At 37.7% G+C, this 20,670-nt stretch overlaps 3 protein-coding genes across 4 annotated transcripts; all 3 read left to right on the forward strand.

The window, feature by feature from the left end:
• Window positions 4,179-9,113, forward strand: LOC109724490 (dual specificity tyrosine-phosphorylation-regulated kinase mbk-2-like). Its single transcript, XM_020253338.1, has 8 exons — window positions 4,179-4,320; window positions 4,805-5,642; window positions 5,882-6,695; window positions 6,851-7,130; window positions 7,551-7,658; window positions 7,924-8,202; window positions 8,475-8,618; window positions 8,738-9,113. Exons 2-8 carry the CDS (start codon window positions 4,832-4,834, stop codon window positions 8,924-8,926), a joined length of 2,625 nt encoding a protein of 874 aa, XP_020108927.1. The 5' UTR covers window positions 4,179-4,320; window positions 4,805-4,831; the 3' UTR covers window positions 8,927-9,113.
• On the forward strand, window positions 10,850-15,380 carry LOC109705700 (transmembrane 9 superfamily member 2-like). The gene is made up of 7 exons (XM_020226452.1): window positions 10,850-11,202; window positions 11,821-11,861; window positions 11,964-12,549; window positions 12,889-13,026; window positions 13,150-13,306; window positions 13,641-14,125; window positions 14,808-15,380. Exons 1-7 carry the CDS (start codon window positions 11,054-11,056, stop codon window positions 15,025-15,027), a joined length of 1,776 nt encoding a protein of 591 aa, XP_020082041.1. The 5' UTR covers window positions 10,850-11,053; the 3' UTR covers window positions 15,028-15,380.
• Window positions 16,727-20,610, forward strand: LOC109706710. Of its 2 annotated transcripts, none has more exons than XM_020227677.1 (11): window positions 16,727-17,102; window positions 17,197-17,284; window positions 17,404-17,553; window positions 17,638-17,769; window positions 18,197-18,347; window positions 18,430-18,468; window positions 18,566-18,640; window positions 19,413-19,472; window positions 19,583-19,647; window positions 20,108-20,198; window positions 20,274-20,610. In XM_020227677.1, the coding sequence occupies exons 1-11, from the start codon at window positions 16,904-16,906 to the stop codon at window positions 20,316-20,318; spliced, it is 1,095 nt and encodes a 364-aa protein (XP_020083266.1). In that variant the 5' UTR covers window positions 16,727-16,903; the 3' UTR covers window positions 20,319-20,610. The 2 variants fall into 2 exon arrangements, with proteins under 2 accessions (XP_020083266.1, XP_020083267.1); XM_020227678.1 differs by having other exon boundaries at window positions 16,961-17,102; window positions 17,197-17,297.

Consider the following 20,670-nt stretch of genomic DNA (forward strand, 5'->3'; position numbering starts at 1 on the left):
GTGGAACAGAGGTTTAAAACAGGTGGGCCTAGTCCGGCCCGACACGTGCCGCACCGATGCAGTTTTTAAAATATAGATGCGCCGCTAATATAAAATTGATATATTATATATTATAATAAATAATTTAACCGCCCCATCACTTTCATATTAGATATATATATCGATATTTAATTAAAAAAGCTGAGTTATGAGACTTCATCGTAATAATTTACAAAAGTTTAAATGTAGTGTTCCAGAGGTTTGGATAGGATTGGTTATAGGATTAGTGACTGGTCGACACATCTGGAGAGTGTCGAACCGAGTCGGAGTTGTTTCCGCACGAAATGGATGCAGAAATGGACTCGGCGCATTCAAATAAGCAAAACTTAAGTTTTGTCAATTTCGGGCGCCCAAAACTGGTTTGGGTCGCCAAGAACCCGAATGCTGTTTTGAGTTGAACTGGAAGCCAATTCGGATCCTGGTTTCGGGTGTCCAGAAATGGGTCCGATAATTCACCTCGTGAATATCGTTTGAACTGACACGTGACTGGTGGTAGATGAGGTTCGCCGGAACAGGTTTTGGGCGCAGCACACCGCGGGTGGAGCCGAAGCGGAGGAGTTGTGTAGCCTGGAGGTTTCGGACGCCTAGAAAGAGGTTTTGGGCGCCCGAAAGTGCCCGTTTCTGCAGGAACAGCAGGTTTGTGTTCTTTGTTCCTGGGGCTTATCTGACCACTCCTTCTCCCTATAAATAGCTAGAGTGCGACCCCAGTGAACTCTTTTCACCTATTCTTCCCAGAGATGTCCTAATTGCTCCCAAACCCCTCTAATTTTTTCAAATTCCACTATTTCCACCTTGAGGATGTCAGTTCTAGCAGTTTTCTAGCAGCGACCTTCGGCGTTTTGGCTCGTGTGCGACGTAGGAAGCTCCGTTTGCTGTGAAGCTTGATTTGGTGGATTTTGGACTTCAAGAGGAATTCGTGGAGCCCAATTTGACAAAATTTGGTTGAGGTTAGCTTGGTCAATTTGGCTTTCTATTATGCTACTGGTGTTTTTGGACTGAATCTGTGAAGCTTGGTTTGGTGGATTATGGACTTCAAGAGAAATTCGTGGAGCCCAATTTGATAGAATTTGGTTGAGGTTAGCTTGGTCAATTTGGCTTTTTACTATGCTACTGGTGTTTTTGGACTGAATCTGTGAATTTGTGGATTTTCATGATGCAATCTTTGGAGGGAGCTGGAATTGCGACCTGAGCCTTGTGTGCTATCACTCTCCACTGAATTTGGAACATTACTTCACCAGATTTGAAGATTGGAAGGTAAAGTTGACATTGGATTTGGATGAACTTTATGCTTAAGTGCAAAATTTTGAATTTTGATAGAAATTTTGATGCTTTTGGTGTATAGAAGACTTTTGGTGTAGCTTTGTTACTGGACCTGGGTGATCTCGGCTGACTCGATAGGATTTCCAAAGGCTCGGACTGTCGCCGAGCTTGTGTTAAGGTGGGTCAAAGTGATGCTTACCGGATTTTCGTGGATTTCCTCCTAAGTTTATATGTTGTTAGGATGTATCTTAGCCTTGTTTTTCATGTTAGTAGCTCAATTCTAGAATTTGCATGATTCTAAAAATCTGAATTGGAGCTTGAAATGTTAGCTAAAGTATACATGTTGAACTTGGATTTGACTTAGGAGAAAACTGGCGTTTCTGCACTATCATATGTTAAAACTACCAGATTTAGCTCTAGCAGCCGTAGTTTATTTGAATCACCGTAGTTTGTGGGCGGTGGATACTCAGAATAGTGTAGAATGGATTTGCGCTCGTGCTGGGATGCCGAGCTTATTTTTACAGCAGAGTTTATGCTGTTCCGGACTATCGGGTGCCGTTGAGGTTGACGGTGGACCCAGATTGCTGTTTTTGCATCAGATTGTGCCAAACGCACGTGAGTTTGGTTGATAGACCCTGTTTACTTGACTATAGCCTGTGAGGCCTGGTTGAGCTCGACAGAGACACGCTTGCATACTTGGTTGGGTAGCGCCCACGAGTGCCACTCCGGACCCGGGCTTAGTGCTGTTGCGTTAGTGTCATTGTCCTGGTTGGACTTACTCTCCACGGACGGCTTAGTGTGCAGCTAGCTGTATAGCTTCGACATGCGGGACGGATGTATTCATAGTCCTTGAGACGGGTGTTTTCACAGTCCCTAGTGAGATTGGGTCTGAGGTTGCAGTATTCTACAGATTGTTATTTTGATTCATGATAGTATAGTGACATGTAGCTGTAAATTATTTCCAGTTCTTTACTATCATTGAGTATACATCTGTAGACTTAGTGGGTGAGCCGTTAATGTCGGTAGCGCTACCCACTGAGGATTACTTTTTTTTACAGTAGTTCTCACGCCCAGTTGTTGGAATCTTTTGCAGAGCCTTCGGTTGCGACTGCTGCTACTGCCGATTCGGATCGAGGAAAGGGAGTCGCGAGCTAGATCCCTTCCTAGTTGCTGCTGATCTAGTGTATACCTACTATAAGTAGTTGTAGTTCTTTTTGGGTTCTTTACATACTGATTTTGTATCTCGCTGGAGCGAGCACTTTTGTACCCGGATGCTATATGTATGTATTGAACCACCGTTGTTATTTATGTTTTATTTTTTTTTAGCAGCTCTACATTACTGGTTGTAGTGTTGTGTGATTATAGATACAGCTTCGCTTCGTATACAGGAAAAATTTCTATGTATATGGCGGGTCTGTTAGCGTGCCCGGAGAACGAGGAATCCGGGGCGTGACATTAAATAAAAAAATTCAATAAATTAAAGTTGAAATGAAAGGGTCATGCATTTTATAGTTTGAGGACCAAAATGATAATTTAGCCAATAATTAATATGTAAAAATATATAAAACTTATCCAATTATTATCTATTTTGATTTGACTATCTAATCTTTCAAAATTTTAATTTATTACATAACTTTCTAATTTTTTTAATTTGAGTCGGCTAATAATTTTTTAACTTTAAAATTTGAATGCACTCCCTATCTTTTTTAATATAACTAATATATTAAAATAAATAATTAGCTTAGATTTTATGCAGAAAGAGCCATTAAATGACTTATAGCAAATAAATTTAAAAATTATGCACTAAAATTTAAATTTTAAAAAATTTGATAGTCCAATCAAAGTAAGTTAAAGTTTTTTTTTTTGAGAGATAGGTAACATGCTATCCGCTTTGTTTAGATAATAAACTTAGCTAGAAATATAAATTAATTAGAATTCGAATTTGAAATATCGGGTACCAACCACTAAATTTTTTACCACTTATGTTAGGAACAGTCAGTAAAAATAAGTTAAAGTTGAAATAAGTTTTATTCAACTTTTACCCAATAAGCAGTGGAAAATATACAAGCGTACAAGATCAGAAGCGCACAGAGTTTGTTGGTATCCTCTCCTTTAAGAGCTTTGGCCTGTTGCACACATTCTTTAGCGTATACAACAAAATTTAAAATTTGAACCTAATTTTTGACGAGAATGCCGTATTATATCCAGCAATGAGGGTGTTTAGCCCGTGACTAGACACGGTGTAAAAAAAAAAAAGAAAAAATCCTCCCAAAATTAAGCTGCAGCCATTAACTACTACATTTGGACTGGGGCAATTTCTTTTCCCAAGTTTATTTATTTATTTATTTATTTATTAAGTCATAGATGCTAAAGAGTATCTATCTAAGGTACGAAAAAATTTACTATATAACACTTACACTGCATCATCTATTATTTTGAAAAAAAATTATAATAAAAATATTTTGCTAAAAATTATGATAGAATAGATGAATTTTAGAAAAGCATTTTGATTGATTAAAAACATCACACCAGTAATATTATTGTTGCATTTTAGAAATTTTTCTAAGCTACAGCTACAGTATAACCCAATTAATTGTAAGGAATTTTACCATCTATTAACAAACTGCAACTAAAACAAAGGGCGGGCATGATGGTTGGTATCTGATATTCTAAATTCGACTTCTAGTTAATTTATACTTTCAGCTAAGTTTATTTTTAAATGAAATAAACAAAACGAGTCGAGTGCAAGCTATATCTCAAAAAAAATATATATATATATAATATAATAAAATAAAATAATCTAGCACCAGCAAACCATCTACTACTAGTCTCTACTCTCTCCTTTGTTATTTTGCTATCATGCCAATGCCCAGGCTTTGTCGGGCCGTTGCGGACTCAAATCCGCTCTTCTATAATGCCTTGTTCCCTCTTCTTCCACCTCCATCACCACCACCATTAGAATCCACCTCTACATCCCCTCACTCTACTTCCACAATCTCGTTTCTCCAAGAACCCCTCTCAGTGAGTCTCTTCTTCTCCCTCTTTTTTATATAGATGTGGTCATGGAGTTTCCAATTTATGGGCATTTGTACCCACATTTGGATGGGTTTAAGTAATTTGGTCCCCGGAATGGAGAAATAGTTTTTTTTTTTTTTTTAAAAGAACTTTTTTTCTTTTGGACTAAGCTCTCCAATCTGTGATCTTTGTGCCATCATTGCATCCTTTTGTCTTTTTAATTGTATAAGATGGGGAAAAGAAGTTTTTTTTCTTTTTTGTTTTTTCGTTTTTTTGGATTGGGCTCTCCAACCTGAGGGTATATACCCACATTGAGTCCTTCTTTCTATCTCTTCTATTTGTATAGATTGATTGAAGTAATTTTGTTCTAGGAGTGGAGAAATAGGGGGGAAAAAGAACCATTTTTTTGGATTAATTTTTTAGTTTTCACTATGGGGTCATTGTAGAGATGGTAAAAAAAAAAAATGAAAATTTTATGCTTATTTTCCAGGGTTTTTTTTAGAAATCTGTTGTAGAGATGGTGGATTCGGTTAATGTAGTGTTGGAATTCTTGAGGAGGAACAAGTTTACTAAGACCGAGGCGGCGTTCCGAGGGGAGCTCAGTAGCCGCCCTGATTTGAATGGTTCGTTGCTGGATTGCCTCTTAAAGGAGAAAGAGCAAGCGCGGGAGGGAAGGGATTATACGGGCTACCGCAACGGAGACAGTTCGGAGGAGATCATCGTTAGGGAAATCGAAGTCGGGAGCATCCAAAACGGGTCGCGGCATAAGAACGATATTGTTTCGTATGAACTTTATGATGAGAGCGATTCGGAAGATCTTTATCCTATAGATCTTCGCTTAGATTGTTGTCCCTATGATCCAGTAGTAAGGGATAATGACATTAGGATGAATAATTTCGCCGTTCTCTCTTTATCTGGAAATGAAAATAGGCGGTCGAGTTCGAAGGTTTTGGAGAAGAGGAGCATTGCTGTCGGAACTGATGCGGATTTGGTGTTGGAGGATGAAAGGAGTTCTTGCTTCGGGGAGGCCTCGACAAGTTATGGTGCCAATGTAGGTTGCATTGATCGAAGAAAAGAGAGGAAGAAGAAAGCAGAAAACAATTATATGAGGCCAACTACAAATGAGAAAATAATTGGCCTGAGTAGGCCTTCGCCATTGGGTACGGCTCTAGATAATTTAGACCAAGAGAATTTGGGGCTATTTGATTTATCACTTCCTTCGAGCAAGGACAATGAAGAGCTGCCGATGCGACGGCCTGTTAAGCATATGATAGAAGAGAAGTTAGTAAAAGTTCGCTGGGAAGAAAACTCTGATCATCAGGGATCAGGTATGTTGGTCTCTTCTGAAGATCTGTTAAGTTTCTTAAAAGTTATATCGGTTATGCTTATCCAACATATCTTGATTCCTGAGTCATATTTCAAGTAATTGCAATTTGTAACTAGTTTCAATTTTCAAATATGGCGCTATAACTCTTCAATGTGAGAGCATTGGAAATCATTCAAAGTTAGTACCTCTAGTTAACTGGCAATTCCACCTTTATTCTTATTGATTAGCGGGTGACCGCAGGTGTGAAGAAACTTCTTGGCTACAGTGAACTCTCTGGAAACCAAAGAATCTGTAGGGATAAACTTGACCTGATATCTGGATTTACTGCTGTTGGTAATGATTCAGTTCACTGTCGTAGTGAATGTTCTGATTCTGATGAATATGATGATGATGACGATATTGGATACACTAGACAGCCAATCGACGACGAGACTTGGTTTTTGGCTCATGAAATTGACTACCCTAGTGATGATGAAAAGGGAATGGTGGATGAACCCTACCATCAAGACCAAATTCCAAGAAAGGTTGAAGGGGGGTTTGGTATGCTGATTGATGAACTCATTATGCTAGAAAATGGGAAGGATTTGTGCAGAAGTGGAGAACCATGGCCCGATGAACTCATTATGAAAAATCATCAACGCGTTTCTGTTCAATCTATTGGTGTGGGCATCGGTAGAAATGGTGGTGATGCTAGTGGTGAGATACATGAAAGTGTGGTTGGAGGAAGTAGTGAAGAGGAGATAGAATCCCAACCTATGCATTTTTCAAGCAAGAGCCTTTTTATTCACATGGAGAAGGATAGAATGAAAAAACCCAGGCAAGATGCGAATTCAAGAACGCTGGAAGCTTCATCACTTTCAACCAACAGTGATGTTCAAAGGGATGATATTGAGAAAGTTCAAAGTGATAAAGTGAGATATGCAAGAGACCAAGACCCTGGGACAACTCCGGACGATGAAGAAGCCGCTGCTATACAGGAACAAGTAAGACAAGTAAAATCCCAAGAGGCGGAGTATGAAACCATGAATCTCAAAATCGTACATAGAAAAAACAGGCACGTTAGCTGTTATTGCTGATATTTTCATACTAATTAAAGATTCTACCACTTTCACATCGATTAAAAATGTTTTGATATTTTCTTCTGTTTATGTTGCAGACGAAGCATACTTCTTCCTAACCTTCTCTTTTCTTTTGTTTATAATTTAGCAGAACCGGGTTTGAGGAAGATAAAAATTTTCATGTTGTCCTTAATTCTGTGATTGCTGGGCGTTATTTTGTTATGGAAAATCTAGGATCGGCTGCATTCAGCAAAGCAATTCAAGCACATGACTTGCACACTGGTGTGGATGTATGCATGAAGATCATAAAGAACAACAAAGATTTTTTTGACCAGGGCCTTGACGAAATAAAGCTTCTGAAATTTGTGAACAAGAATGATCCAGCTGACAAGCACCATATATTGCGCCTATATGATTACTTCTATTATAGGGTAAGTTGTTGATGTCACAATCATTTTGCTTGCTGCAAATTGTGGTTATTCATCTAATATGATTCAACTTCTTGTTAATGTTGGTACTTCATTTTTCTGTGTCCGAAATTTTCCTTAATAGGCGGGGCTCGTTCTTTTGAGTTTTTGCCATGGTATATACAGTTTGAATTATATTTATAGAGAAGATTTATATAAGAAAAAGATAAGCTTTTGTACTTAAGGAAGTTAATTTGCAATGAAAATAGAGCCAAACTTCTTTGTTTTGACATTTTATCATCATATTTTTCTTCAACTATTGGTTCGTGTTTGATTGCTTAAATTACTAATATTTTCATTCTGCTGTTTGTCTGTGCTCTTTCTTTTGCACAATCTGTTATTTGTGTTGACTGTTACAATTAAACTACTTTCTCGCTTGTGCAGGAGCACTTGTTTATGGTTTGTGAACTTCTCAAGGCAAACTTGTACGAGTTTTACAAGTTCAATAGAGAATCTGGAGGGGAGATTTACTTTACAATGCCAAGGTTGCAGGTTGTAGCTTTCCACTTTTTTTCTCATTTTCTTCTCTTTTCCGCTGATTTTAGAAGTTATAAGCGCCTTTGCACACGCGCGCGCACGCACACACACATCCCAAAAAAAAATGCAATTTCTTTCAAAAGTACCCTTACCTTATATATATATATATATATATGTATGTAAATTATTTTTCGCGGGTATCTGCGTAAATATCTCAAGTTACAGTCCTTTGTTCATTTTTTCTCTACCTTGACTGATCCTCTGATATTTACATATGCAGTCAATTACTATTCAGTTGCTGGAAGCGCTTCAATTTTTGCATGGTCTCGGTCTTATTCACTGTGATCTGAAGCCCGAGAATATTCTGGTGAAAAGCTACAGTAGGTGTGAGGTGAAGGTTATTGATCTTGGTAGTAGTTGCTTCAACACGGATCACTTGTGCTCTTACATACAGTCACGATCTTATCGTGCCCCTGAAGTCATCCTTGGCCTTTTATATGATGAGAAAATAGACATATGGTCACTTGGATGCATCCTCGCAGAACTTTGCACCGGAAACGTAAGCCTTAATGATGGCTCTTAATCATGCTCCTTCTCTTCATTTTAGTTATTGCGTTTTGAGTTCTTCTTTGTTATTGAGGGATGGCATGTGAAAATACTAGAATGAGGAATTATGTGCCTACTATGGCAGCTTCACCTTATGGGAAATTAGTATAACATTCGAAGAATAATTTATTTCTATTTGGAATCTTACACGTTTTCTTATTACTCTTCGCTTATTTTTTCTGTACAAACCACATTCGTCATTTAAGATATTTTGGATTTACATAGGTTCTCTTTCCGAATGAATCTCCTGCAACTATACTTGCTCGCATGGTTGGAATCATCGGTCCAATTGACCAAAACATGCTCGCGAAGGGGAGGGATACATACAAATATTTCTGCAGAAATCACATGCTGTATGAAAGAAATCAGGTACAGTTTTTCATCTCTCTTCCAATTTGACAAGGATCAAATTGATAAAACTTGCATTCTCTCTTCGTAGATATTCCGCCTTTTGTTGTATTTACATTTTCTGGAACTTCTTCTTCCAGGAAACCAACAGGCTAGAGTACTTGATTCCGAAGAAAACTTCGTTACAGCACCAGTTGCCTTCGGCCGACCAAGGCTTTGTCGAGTTTGTCGCGCATCTTCTCAAAATAGACCCCAAGAAGCGGCCGACGGCATCAGAAGCTTTGAAACACCCTTGGTTATCTTACCCATATGAACCCATATCATCTTGATGCTGGATTCTTGTGTCCCATTTTGGTGCTGTAAGAGTAGAGTTGTACATGTCTCGCATTGACAGAAAACATCATTTGCACCAGATATGTTGAAAACGGTGTCTAAATTTATGGGTTTTAGGTATGAGAATTATACTGTATATGATTTGATCAACTTATTGCTCCTATTTAAGCCATTTGGAAGTAATTATTAGCTTTGCAATTAGCAACTTTTTACTCTAAAATAATTCTCAAAGATTAAAAAGAAAAGGAAACAAAAAAATAATCTAGAAGCGTCAGAGTTACTATTCAGATTATAGAGGTTTTTTTTTTAAATATCAAAACGCTGGTGAAAGAATTTTTAAAATTATAAATTGGAATTATTTAGGAAATTTTGAACTAAAAGGTTGACTCAAAAATAAATTCTCCCAAGGAGTACTGTAATGAATAATTTTTTTTTTTTTTTTTTTTTTTCAGCGAAACATACTAATTTTAGAACGCCTTTTAAAATCAATAAAATATTTATTTTAAAATTAATAAAATATTTATTTTAAAAAAAATAAACACTCTACTTTTTGAAGTACGTGATTGGGGGACTCCACCATTCACTTTCCATGCATAAATGCAACCAACCACTGCAAAGGACAAAATCCGGTACCCTTAACACTTCTTTTTTTTAAAAAAAATTATTCCAATTTTATTTGGAGGATTTCTAATTATTTTATTTACTTTAAATAGTTTAATATTTAGGTCGAAATGTATAGAGACCCCCTCAACTATAGCTCGGTTTGACATGGGCCCCTCAACTTCTAATTTTCATATTTAAATTTCTATATCTAATTACAATAAAAATTTTATCAAAAATTAATGATTTTATTAGTTATAATCCTTTATTTGACCAACTTTTATTTGTTAAAAAGTATGAGTTTCACTAATTCTTTTTCACGAAAATTAGCTGATTTTTTTGTAGGGGGTCTGAAATGTTTTTTTCAGCTAGGGGTGGCAAATCAGCTCGCTGTCCGCGAGCCAGCTCGTGTTCGGCTCGAAATGAGCTCGAGATCGGCTTGCGTCGTTTAGTTGAACCGAGCCGAACACGAGTCTGAGATTTTTCAGCTCGTTAAATAAACAGCGAATACGACTGGGTCAGCTCGTCGTGTTCGTCTCGATAACAACGTAAATACATATATTTATATTTATATAATTTTATATAATTATATTTTTATATATAAAGTAAATAATTAATATAGTAATATATATTTTTATTATTTAAGTTTTTTGCAAAAATAAATATAAACTTAATAGCATTTATATTTACTATTTCAGTCTAATAAATAAGATTTTATATAAAATTTATTTTTCATAAATATTATTAATTTAATTTTTTTTAATTTATTGTTACGTTGGCCCCCACCCAATCGAAGCCCAGCCCGTGTTCGGCTCGTTTGTTAATAAACGAGCCGAACACAGCTGAATTTTCTTGGCTCGATATTTTAATGAGCCAGCTCGTGTTCGGCTCATTTAATAAACGAGCCAAACACGAGCCGACCCCAGCTCGCTCGTGTTCAGCTCGTTTACACCCCTAATTTCAGCATGTCAAGGTTCTCTATAAATTTTTAGATATATATATATATTTTTTGAGAGATAGGAAGCACGCTACCCGCTTTATTTATTTCATTTAGAAATAAACTTAGCTAAAAATGTGAATCAACTAGAATTCGAACTTGAATCTCGGATACCAATCACCAAACTTTTTGCGACTTACTCTTGGAACGGTCGGTGATTTTTAGATATATTGCTCATGTTTTATTACAACGTAGATGTGCAAACTGCAAACCGGTTCCGACCGGATCGGACCGGACCGGTCCAGATGTCCGATTCGGACCGGCCCGGTCTCCGGTCGCCATCTCGATGCCCTTGACCAAATCGTGCCCTCCGAACAGCAAAATTTCGGTGCACGATCCCCATCTCAACCATCATCGTTCTCTTCCTCTTCTTCTTCGACATCGTAACAACACAATCGCTCACAAGGGCGTTCCCTTTCTCTCTCTGTCTCTTTCTCTCTCTCTTTCGCATCGAGCTTCGACATCACGAAGGAGAGAGAAAGGGTTTGAGAGGGAGAGAAAGAGAGGGGGTGGGGAGGGAGAAGCGATGGGGACGAGGGGTTTGGTAGCGGCGATGGCTCTGATGCTGTGTTTCGGCGTCGACCGTGTCGTATCGGATGCGTCGGATCACCGCTACAAGGCGGGGGATCCGGTGCCCCTTTACGCCAACAAGGTCGGCCCCTTCCATAACCCTAGGTAAGATTCTATCTTTTGTGGCTTTATTGGGTTGTGATTCACCCTGAGATTCTGATTCGTCAGATCCCTTTTGGTCCTATTCGGATCTGGCGCGTCTGAATTCGAATTGGCCCTTGGTTTTATCTCTTTTGTGGTTTTGGATAAGGGATCTGTTAGAAAACTGCAAATTTCGAGATTGGATTTGTTGAGAAATGTGCGAAATTTTGGGAAATAGTTGATAGAGAGTTGTTGAATACGTGTCGATACGGGTATTCTATCGGTAGTCACGCGTGAAAGGGTTGGTCAACGTTCAAGTCAGATCAATTTGGAGTTTGGATGTGCAAATGTGGATAAAAATGATTTTTTTTTTTTGTTCAAAATGATATTCCCCGATTTGAAAGGGTGCCTTTTGCAAAATCTGGTTCTTATCCAAGATTTTGCGATTATTTGAAGCTTGTTTAGCTTTTATGAGGGTTGATGTGAAAACAATGGAAAGTTCTGGAGCTATTAGGTTTTTGTTGGCAGATAGTTAAATCGCTCAATGCATTCGGATAAAAAATCTTTTCTTTTAATAGTATCATTATCATTATTTTATCAGGCTGAGAGTAACTCTTGTGTTTTGCAAATTGTTTGTCACAGTGAGACATATCGGTACTATGATCTTCCGTTCTGCTCTCCAGGTTTGCTTCTGTGTCATGTAATATTCTGCATTGAATTGTTTTTTTTTTTGCTCTTTATTTGTTTTTGATTAGTTCTATGTTTTATGAGCTAAATTCCGATAGAACATGTAAAAGAGAAGTCGGAAGCGCTCGGTGAAGTTTTGAATGGAGACCGCCTTGTTGATGCTCCTTACAAGCTTGATTTTCGCGTGGACATCGATTCCAAATTGGTATGCAAGAAGAAGCTAACAAAAGAGGATGTATCCCAATTTAGAACTGCAGTCACCAAGGACTACTACTTTCAAATGTACTACGATGACCTACCAATATGGGGGTTCATTGGCAAGGTTGATAGGGAGGGCAAGACTGATCCAAGCGAGTTCAAATATTTCCTTTTTAAGCATATCAATTTTGATGTCCTCTACAACAACGATCGCGTTATTGAAATCAATGCCTACACGGATCCTAATGCTTTGGTGGATATCACGGAGGACCAGGACATTGAGGTGGAGTTCTTTTACTCAGTGAAGTGGAAGGAGACAACCACGCCTTTTGAGAAGAGGATGGAGAAGTACTCGCAAACATCTTCGCTGCCACACCACTTAGAGATCCATTGGTTCTCGATCATAAACTCGTGTGTGACGGTTCTGTTACTGACAGGGTTCCTCGCTACAATTCTCATGAGGGTGCTTAAAAATGACTTTGTCAAGTAAGACTTATTTTCACTCTTTTTGGTTATACTGTCATTACCGCTTCCGATCTTTGCTAGCCATTCAACACAACCTCTATGAATTTACTTCTATTATTGTTTCTACTTGGTCTCCACTGAGCATGGCTACATCATCTCAATTGATTTCCGCTAAACTCATTCTAATATTCTCTATAGATGCTGCACGTACCTTGTGTTGGGCTGAATCATATTAGTTCCATTTTTCTCTTTAACAGTGTCAACCACCTCAACATCTAAATGAATTCTTAGTCCTTTTTTTGGTTGCTTGTATGCTAAAACTCACTTTATAGCTACTCACATTCTGCACTATGGGTTCAGGTATACTCATGATGAGGAATCAGCTGAAGATCAAGAGGAGACTGGATGGAAATATATACATGGTGATGTCTTTAGGTTTCCGACGAATAAATCACTCTTTGCTGCTTGCATTGGATCTGGAACACAACTGTTTGCTCTGTAAGTTTCCATAACCATATTGTCTTCTCTACCTTACAGTCCTTCAGAAGGGTAGATATATCTAAAGTTCAGTGATGCTCCCCGCCCCACTTCTTTAATTATGCTTGTTCCTTGTTTTTGCAGTACTGTTTTCATATTTATTCTTGCTCTGGTTGGTGTATTCTACCCATACAATAGAGGAGCTCTTTTCACTGCATTAGTTGTTATTTATGCACTCACATCTGGCATTGCTGGTTATGTTGCCACCAATTTCTACTGCCAACTTGAAGGAACAAACTGGGTGAGTACCATTCTTTTAGTTTAGCATTGTTTATGTTTCATTCTTTGTGTTTCAAAAGCCCACAAACATTCAAAGATTAGCATGTCACATGTGAAAGATAAGTACAATTACATTAATACCCTCGGGCAAGATGCCCTCCATAAGTTGAGAAATGGTACAAATGTCCTAGTACTTTTACCTAAAATGCTAAACAATCCTCTATTAAGTTTTATAAATGCCCACAAAAATGTGCTTATTAATTCCCTAGACATTTTAAAAGGGCTATTTAGGGGGTCGGCTAAATTAGCTTGTGAAATTCGTACATTATTATGATATTTTACAATTTGTTTTGCAGGTTAGGAATTTGCTTTTAACAGGGTGCCTCTTTTGTGGGCCTCTATTTCTCAATTTCTGCTTCCTCAACACTGTCGCCATCGTGTACAGTTCTACAGCAGCATTGCCATTTGGAACTATTTTAGTTATTCTCCTCATATGGACACTCGTAACCTCACCTCTGCTTGTTCTGGGCGGCATCGCTGGTAAAAACAGCAACGTAGAATTCCAAGCTCCTTGCCGCACCACCAAGTATCCTAGAGAGATTCCGCCACTGCCTTGGTATCGTGGTACCATCCCACAAATGGCAATGGCTGGTTTTCTTCCATTCAGCGCCATTTACATTGAACTTTACTATATCTTTGCTAGTGTATGGGGTCACAAGATCTACACAATCTACAGCATCCTCTTCATAGTCTTCATTATTCTACTTATTGTGACTGCCTTCATTACAATTGCATTGACCTACTTTCAACTTGCTGCTGAAGACCATCAATGGTGGTGGAGGTAAGCGATAACTTTAGTTGTCAATGACAAAGCTATCAGCCATGTTATAAATAGTCTTAACCAGTTCGTTTGGCTATCCCTTTTCCAGTAAATCTTGTTAACACGTCGTATAGTTTAGCCTCTGCTTCCTGCTGGGCCTTTTTAGGAATTCCTTTTCGCTCTGCTACACACCCTGAATAGTCGAACTTGCGGAAAACTAAAATATTAAGAGCAATGTTGTGTGTTGCAATATGTTGTTGTCCAAGTCGGCATTTTTCTTGTTCATAAGTTAATAATTGGCCTAACATATCTTTCATCTACTAGTTCAATAAGATTTTCTACATATTCGTAACCGCCATTGTCTCACAACCAATTTTGCTTTTCTTGTATGAGATGTATATTTTTTTTCAGATACCTTAATCCTCTCTACAATTCGGAGTTATGGATTCCATATGTACATGTATATATAAATATATATCCAATCGCAGCGAACTTGTTTCATTTTCATGATACCATTTGTGCTAATGTCATCCTACTTATTGTTATTAATTCTTGTGGCGCCACAGTATGAAGCACCTGTAAGTGCCTGCTTTTCAAGCAGTTTAATAAGTTTGTATCAAAGTAGAGCATTTGAGTATAACTTCTGTTTGTTTTGTTTATTTTTGAAACTTAAAAAAGCTACTTCTGTTTTGTTCCGACGCAGGGCACTCCTTTGTGGTGGATCGACTGGCTTATTTATCTACGGTTACTGTTGGTACTACTACTATGCTCGGTCCGACATGTCAGGGTTCATGCAAACATCCTTCTTCTTCGGTTACATGGCCTGCATCTGCTACGGTTTCTTCCTGATGCTCGGAACAGTTGGCTTCCGTGCCGCCTTGTTCTTTGTCCGTCACATATACCGGTCTATCAAATGTGAATAATAGGTCAGCTCTATCTATATCATGTTTAGGTACGCTATCCTTTCGCTTTTATATTTATCTTTGTCTTAGGGAAATATTTTGCTATTCGGGGTAGTAGTATGGAATTTCACAGGACGCGGAGCAATAGCAGCTAATGGGCCTGTTAAATCATCTTATTTGGACACTCAGTTGGACTTTCACTGCTTGTTGTTTTGGTTGTATCAATTATACTATTCTAGTGGGCTTCTACTTAAATCTCTGAGAAAAGTAGTATGTATTATTATATTGTTTTGCATATTTTAGAAATTTTTTTGTTCTTTTGCATTTTGGATCCAAAATATTTATGACCACCTCTACAAATTTTTCTTCTTGAATTTGTGCTCATATAATAGTCCTGTTACATTATTATTATTATTATTATTATTTTTCTTCGACACTCTACCGTTAAAGCTGATATGGCCGAACTAATAATTTAATTTGTATGCTAAAATGCCCCTGTTTTTATATTGATTGATGCATAGGCGCGGTAAAATTTTATTGATGATCTATGGTCTATGGAAGTGTTGGTCCCGATTTTTGGGAAATGAATGCAAATGTTTTGTTGGGCTTTGATCTTGGGTCGGTAAGTCGTAATCAGCATTTGCTACTCTTCTATCAACGGCACAAGATTTTTGCTTGATTGTATTATATTTTTCCAACAAATTCGGATACTAATGTGCAAGAAAAATCAGCACCATTGTTTGTACTTTTCAAATGACTGATTAGATGCATGAACATTTCTTGTTTTTATTGAGCAATGCAGAAATTGGAAGATGGGCATTATGATCAGAGGACTACAAAAAAAGATAGCACAGCTTGTTATATTATCCTTTTGGAATAAGATAATTTTTTTACGAATAAAATTCATTATTTTGAAATATTATAGCGGTGATTTTGTAATATGTTAATAATAAATTTACAAGGTAAATTTATGGAGGAAATTTTCATTGTACGTACATTATTACCGGGATAAATTGATTAGGGCTTGCAATGCAACGCAACACTTTTGTACCGAAGCAATTCCGAGTCCCAACTTAAATTTTTCGTCAAGGATGATTCCTTGTATTATTACTGTCTTAATTTTATCTAATCAATCTGGCGTATCTTAAATTTTAGTAATAGTTTTTCATAAATAAAAAAAAATATTTTTAGAAATTATAATAATTTATTAAATTATTAAAGTTTGCTAAAAGTCTTTGTAACAAATATTATCAGAATATCCTGTCCTAGTCTACTATATAAATATTTTCTTTAAAAATGATCAATACTTTGGAATTAAGTGAATTTAATATTAAAGATTTCGAAGTAATTACCTGCATACCTCTTAAAAATATCCAATTCTTATATCTACTCGTAAACCGTTTAAGCGATAAAATCTACCATTCCAAAGTTTTTATCTCAGCCTAACTCTGAATTAAAATAAGAAATAAATTTGACAAAAGTTACAACTTTAAAGTGATAAATCTCATCACTTAAATCTGTTACGGGTTATATTTGAAGGGCAAATGAGTCTTATTTTAGAGCTAATGGTTTTTTTTTTTTTTTTAATAAGTAGACTAACCAAACTTAATAATTCTATAATATAATATATTAATATAATACATTTTGAAAGAAAAAAAAAAATAAAACTTTAAAGAAAAAAAGTTTCGTAAACGCCCATATTCCTTCACGGGCCTAGGGAAAAAGCATTCGCACAAAATTTATCCACCCGTTGCGCCTAGAAAGGAACTCCTCCGCAGGACTGCAGGAGTTCGGAGCTTCCGACACTCCCGTAGAAGTGTAGAACCGATCGACCGCCCCCGGTCCACCCCTTGCGGTTCCGAGCGCTACTCTACTCGGCGGCGGAGCGAGGAAATCGATGGTCGCCGCCGCCGCCGCCGCATTCCATCCCCATCCCCTCTCCATCTCCATCTCCGCTCCTCTCTCCTCCTCTCCTTTTACCCCACCCTTTCTCTCCTTTCCTCTTCCGAGATCCGACCCCGCTCTTAAAATCGCCCCGAATCGACGTCTCCCTCTCCCCCACGCAGCAACGATTTCGCCCGCGAGCGGACGTGAAGGTGATGACGAGTAGTAATCTTTTCTGATTGTTGTAACGGGAAAAAAAAAAGAAGAAAAGAAACATTTTAATCTGCTTCTTTGAATTATATGCAGGCGCATTCGATCCGGAGCTGAGGTTAGTGCTTGAACTGGCAACCGATGCCGAGTTGCTGGAGCTCGAAAACATTCTTTTCGGGCCCAGGTACGTGCACCTTGTGCGTGTTATCTCTCAATCTCTCAATCTCTCAATCTCTATCTCTCTATCTCTATCTCTATTCATCGCATTTATTTAAGTTTATAGGGAGCGTCTCTCGTTTGCAGCTACTTCAGCCCCTTGCTCAAATCAGTCGCGACTCGGCCGGATGCTGATTATGTTCTGGACATCGACGATTTCGAGGAGCGGCAAATCTTTATAGAGCATTTAGAGTCGAGATTCTTGTATCTTGCAGCTGATGCCCGTGCAGTGTTGCGGTCGGTTATGTTTTTCCTTTACACGCTGATGTCTGCATTGCGGAATTCTCTCCCATCTTTCGTTTTATTGCCGTCGTCTTGCAGGGGATGGAGGCCTTCGTACAGGAGTGTCTTACTCGGTGTGAGAAGAAAGCTCGCCGTCCCTTGCTCCGGCAAATTGTCGACGGAAGACCTCGAAGTAGAAATTTTCCTTCACCTATTGAAGGAATATTCAAGGTGCTTCCTTATTAAACTGAAGCAGCATAGTTTGGAAGGTCGAATCGATCAGTTCGTTGATCGGAGTCTTAACCTTGCTTTTTTGGTAATGTTTAAGAACTGTTGCGGTTATGCGGTTGAAGAGGTTTTTCGGTAGGGTTCAGGGGTTCTTTGACATTCCAATTTGGTACTAATCATGTCCACTGCGTGATAGAGTTTGAGTAGTTCAGGATCCTGAAATAAATTCAAGCATCTGTTGCGTGCCACGTAAATCATGAGTAATAATTAGCGTCTTATATAGTTGTGGCAAGGAAATCGCTGAATATTGAAGAGACACGACTATGTACAGTGAAACCTCTTGAAAATCGCTCCTCTCCCTTCTACATAATAAGCTTTATTATCTATCGGGTTTTTTTTTTTTTTTATTCCCTCCTTTGTGGTGTGTTAGTGAGGAGAGAGGTGCAATTTCATTTCCGTGGAGCGACAAAAAACCTTCAACAAATGATGCCAATCTTGAAGTTGGGCTCAGCAAGTGGAAGGTTTTATCAGATGCAGCTTTGAAGGTTGGGGCAAAAGAGCTCCAGAAAATATTTTTGAAGGTCCTTTCTGTCGAGGCGTTCTCCATTTTCATTCGTTCCTTTCAGTCTTGTACTTTTGTTTAATAACTTTATTTTTCTGAAGGGTGGAGGCATGCTGACTCTGGAGAAGATTTATCAGTTGGTATGAAGGAATTTTGCATGCCTATATCTGGCATTTTTTGAATTATGTGCCTTCTCGCTAATTGTCATTGCTTACACTTCTTGACCAACTATGGTAGTTAGCTAAGAAACTCACTGGAAAGATGCTGCTTGAGGCTGCCAACTACGAGATAAGAAATGAACTCATTAAACGGGTAAAATATATATATTTTTTCTAGCGCATTATTTTGTTGTTTTTATAAAGTAAAATGATCTTTTCCCTTCGACGTCAGATATAATGATTCTACGTCGAAGCATAACCGTAACACTTCCTTATTCTATTGTTTGCAATTGGTGAACATTTGGCGCTTAAATATAACACCGGGAACACGATAAGCTGGTTTCACTTTAAAGTTCTGACTGTTAATCACGGTATTTATTTATTAGTTTAATGATGAAGAAATGTGCTTTAATTTACTTGATAAAATACCGTGGTTTGCTGAAAATTTGAACTGCCAGCTGGTAATACAGTGGTGTCTATTTGAAATGTCTGAGTCGTTAGTTGGATGATTGCTACCAGTGTTAGGCTAACACTCAACATGGTTGAATTCCCATAATATAGCGAGTATCTGCCATTTAACACTCAACATGGTTGAATCCCCATAATATGGTGTAGTATCTGCCATTGAACATTCTGTGTGTAACTACTGATCAGTTGAAACTGATCATTTGAAACATTCCTAAAAACAGGCAGTATAACCTATTTTCTCCTCTATCAACTGTTCAGATTGTGAAGAAATTGTCTTTCAACTTTGTAGGAACAACATGCTAAGAAACACTTCCCCTATGACGTGGAATTGCTTTCTTTGCCGTCGAACTTCTTATTTCTTTGTTCTCCTACTGATGGTCTAATTTTCAAGCATCCATTTATGTTAAGAGTGCCAATTCCACTGCTAGTTATATAATCATCTGTATTTATGGATCCAGGGTGGACAGTTGGCTGCTATCAACCTGGAGTCCAGGGCAGGTCTACTTGCAGCTAGACAGGTTATCTTTCTCATAGAATAAGTCCTACGAAGTTAAGTGATGTCTAAGCCTGAATTATTTGGATTGAGTATTCATTATTTTTGACACCAAACATTTTCTGACCTGCACAGAGCTTGGCACATGCAGCATCAAGATATCTTGGCCTTAGGAGTATCATGATGCTTATTGGACCAGTGTATGTTCCTTCTTTTGCTAAATTTGATGAACTATGCTAGTTGTTATATTAGGCAATTTTCCTTATGATGATTTAGCAATATGCAGTACTGCAATTTGATTCGATATTAATTGTGGGTAATGCAAATTTTGCCATTGTAAATAACATTAGATTGATGACTCACTGTAGAACATTTGATCTATGCTTAACCAAGAGAAATAGCCACACATGCAAATGGTTTGAACATTTGGCAGGATAAGTGAGATTAAAGATGTTATCCCACATTTCCAGTCTTCCACGACTGAGCACAGCCTAAGGATATTTTGATGTCAAAAATGGGAATGTCTGATTATTCCCAAAGATATGCAATTTGTTCCCTTATTTGCATCATCATCCTTAAATCAATTGTAATTTCATCACTCATATAACTGGATTATTTTCTGGCTCTTCAGATAAAATTGTCTTCTGTTACTCTATGCAGAATGTGGGGGACATTTTTGGCTGATGTTGTGATTCAAATGCTTGGGACAGATTATGCTCGTATTTTACGTGCAATTTATGCCTTTGCTCAGGTCAAAGTTCGTTTTCTTGTTCTGATACTATTCTATTTTTCTTAGTTCATTTGAACTGATTGTTCTTTCTAATAGATTCGGCTTACTCGAACATATGGCTGGGCATCTAACAAGGATTGATGGTGCTGAGGACTCCCTTTTATCGGATAAAAAATATCCTCTGAGCGAAGATAAGAAATCAATCCGCTTAAGAGATGGAATCGAACTAATCTACTTTGTGCATGCTCGGTTTTGTTTAAGACGTAGATCTGTTATTGTACAGTTTCTTTTACCTCTCTTCTTTATTTTTACTAAGCTGTAAATTACGTAATGTGTTGCTTAAAATTTTGTCACTTTTGATGTATGACAAAATACTGGTACGAGCTTTTCCCTTCAAATGAAATGCTACCAAACAGATCATGTTGGAGAGTTTTATGTGTGTGTATATGTATCTATACATAATGTTTGTATGTGCATGTATATACACAAATAA

The sequence above is a fragment of the Ananas comosus genome, linkage group 2 (assembly GCF_001540865.1).
Source record: "Ananas comosus cultivar F153 linkage group 2, ASM154086v1, whole genome shotgun sequence".
Lineage (NCBI taxonomy): Eukaryota > Viridiplantae > Streptophyta > Magnoliopsida > Poales > Bromeliaceae > Ananas > Ananas comosus.

Coding starts and splice junctions, on each gene's coding strand:
- LOC109724490 (XM_020253338.1), top strand. CDS start 4,832: ATGGTGGATTCGGTTAATGTAGTGTTGGAATTCTTGAGGAGGAACAAG. Junction 8,203..8,474: donor CAGAACTTTGCACCGGAAAC/GTAAGCCTTAAT, acceptor GGATTTACATAG/GTTCTCTTTCCGAATGAATC. Junction 8,619..8,737: donor TGCTGTATGAAAGAAATCAG/GTACAGTTTTTC, acceptor TTCTTCTTCCAG/GAAACCAACAGGCTAGAGTA.
- LOC109706710 (XM_020227677.1), top strand. CDS start 16,904: ATGGTCGCCGCCGCCGCCGCCGCATTCCATCCCCATCCCCTCTCCATC. Junction 17,770..18,196: donor CTATTGAAGGAATATTCAAG/GTGCTTCCTTAT, acceptor GTGGTGTGTTAG/TGAGGAGAGAGGTGCAATTT. Junction 18,641..19,412: donor GAAATGAACTCATTAAACGG/GTAAAATATATA, acceptor TTATGGATCCAG/GGTGGACAGTTGGCTGCTAT.
- LOC109705700 (XM_020226452.1), top strand. CDS start 11,054: ATGGGGACGAGGGGTTTGGTAGCGGCGATGGCTCTGATGCTGTGTTTC. Junction 11,862..11,963: donor TCTTCCGTTCTGCTCTCCAG/GTTTGCTTCTGT, acceptor AAATTCCGATAG/AACATGTAAAAGAGAAGTCG. Junction 13,027..13,149: donor GGAACACAACTGTTTGCTCT/GTAAGTTTCCAT, acceptor TTGTTTTTGCAG/TACTGTTTTCATATTTATTC.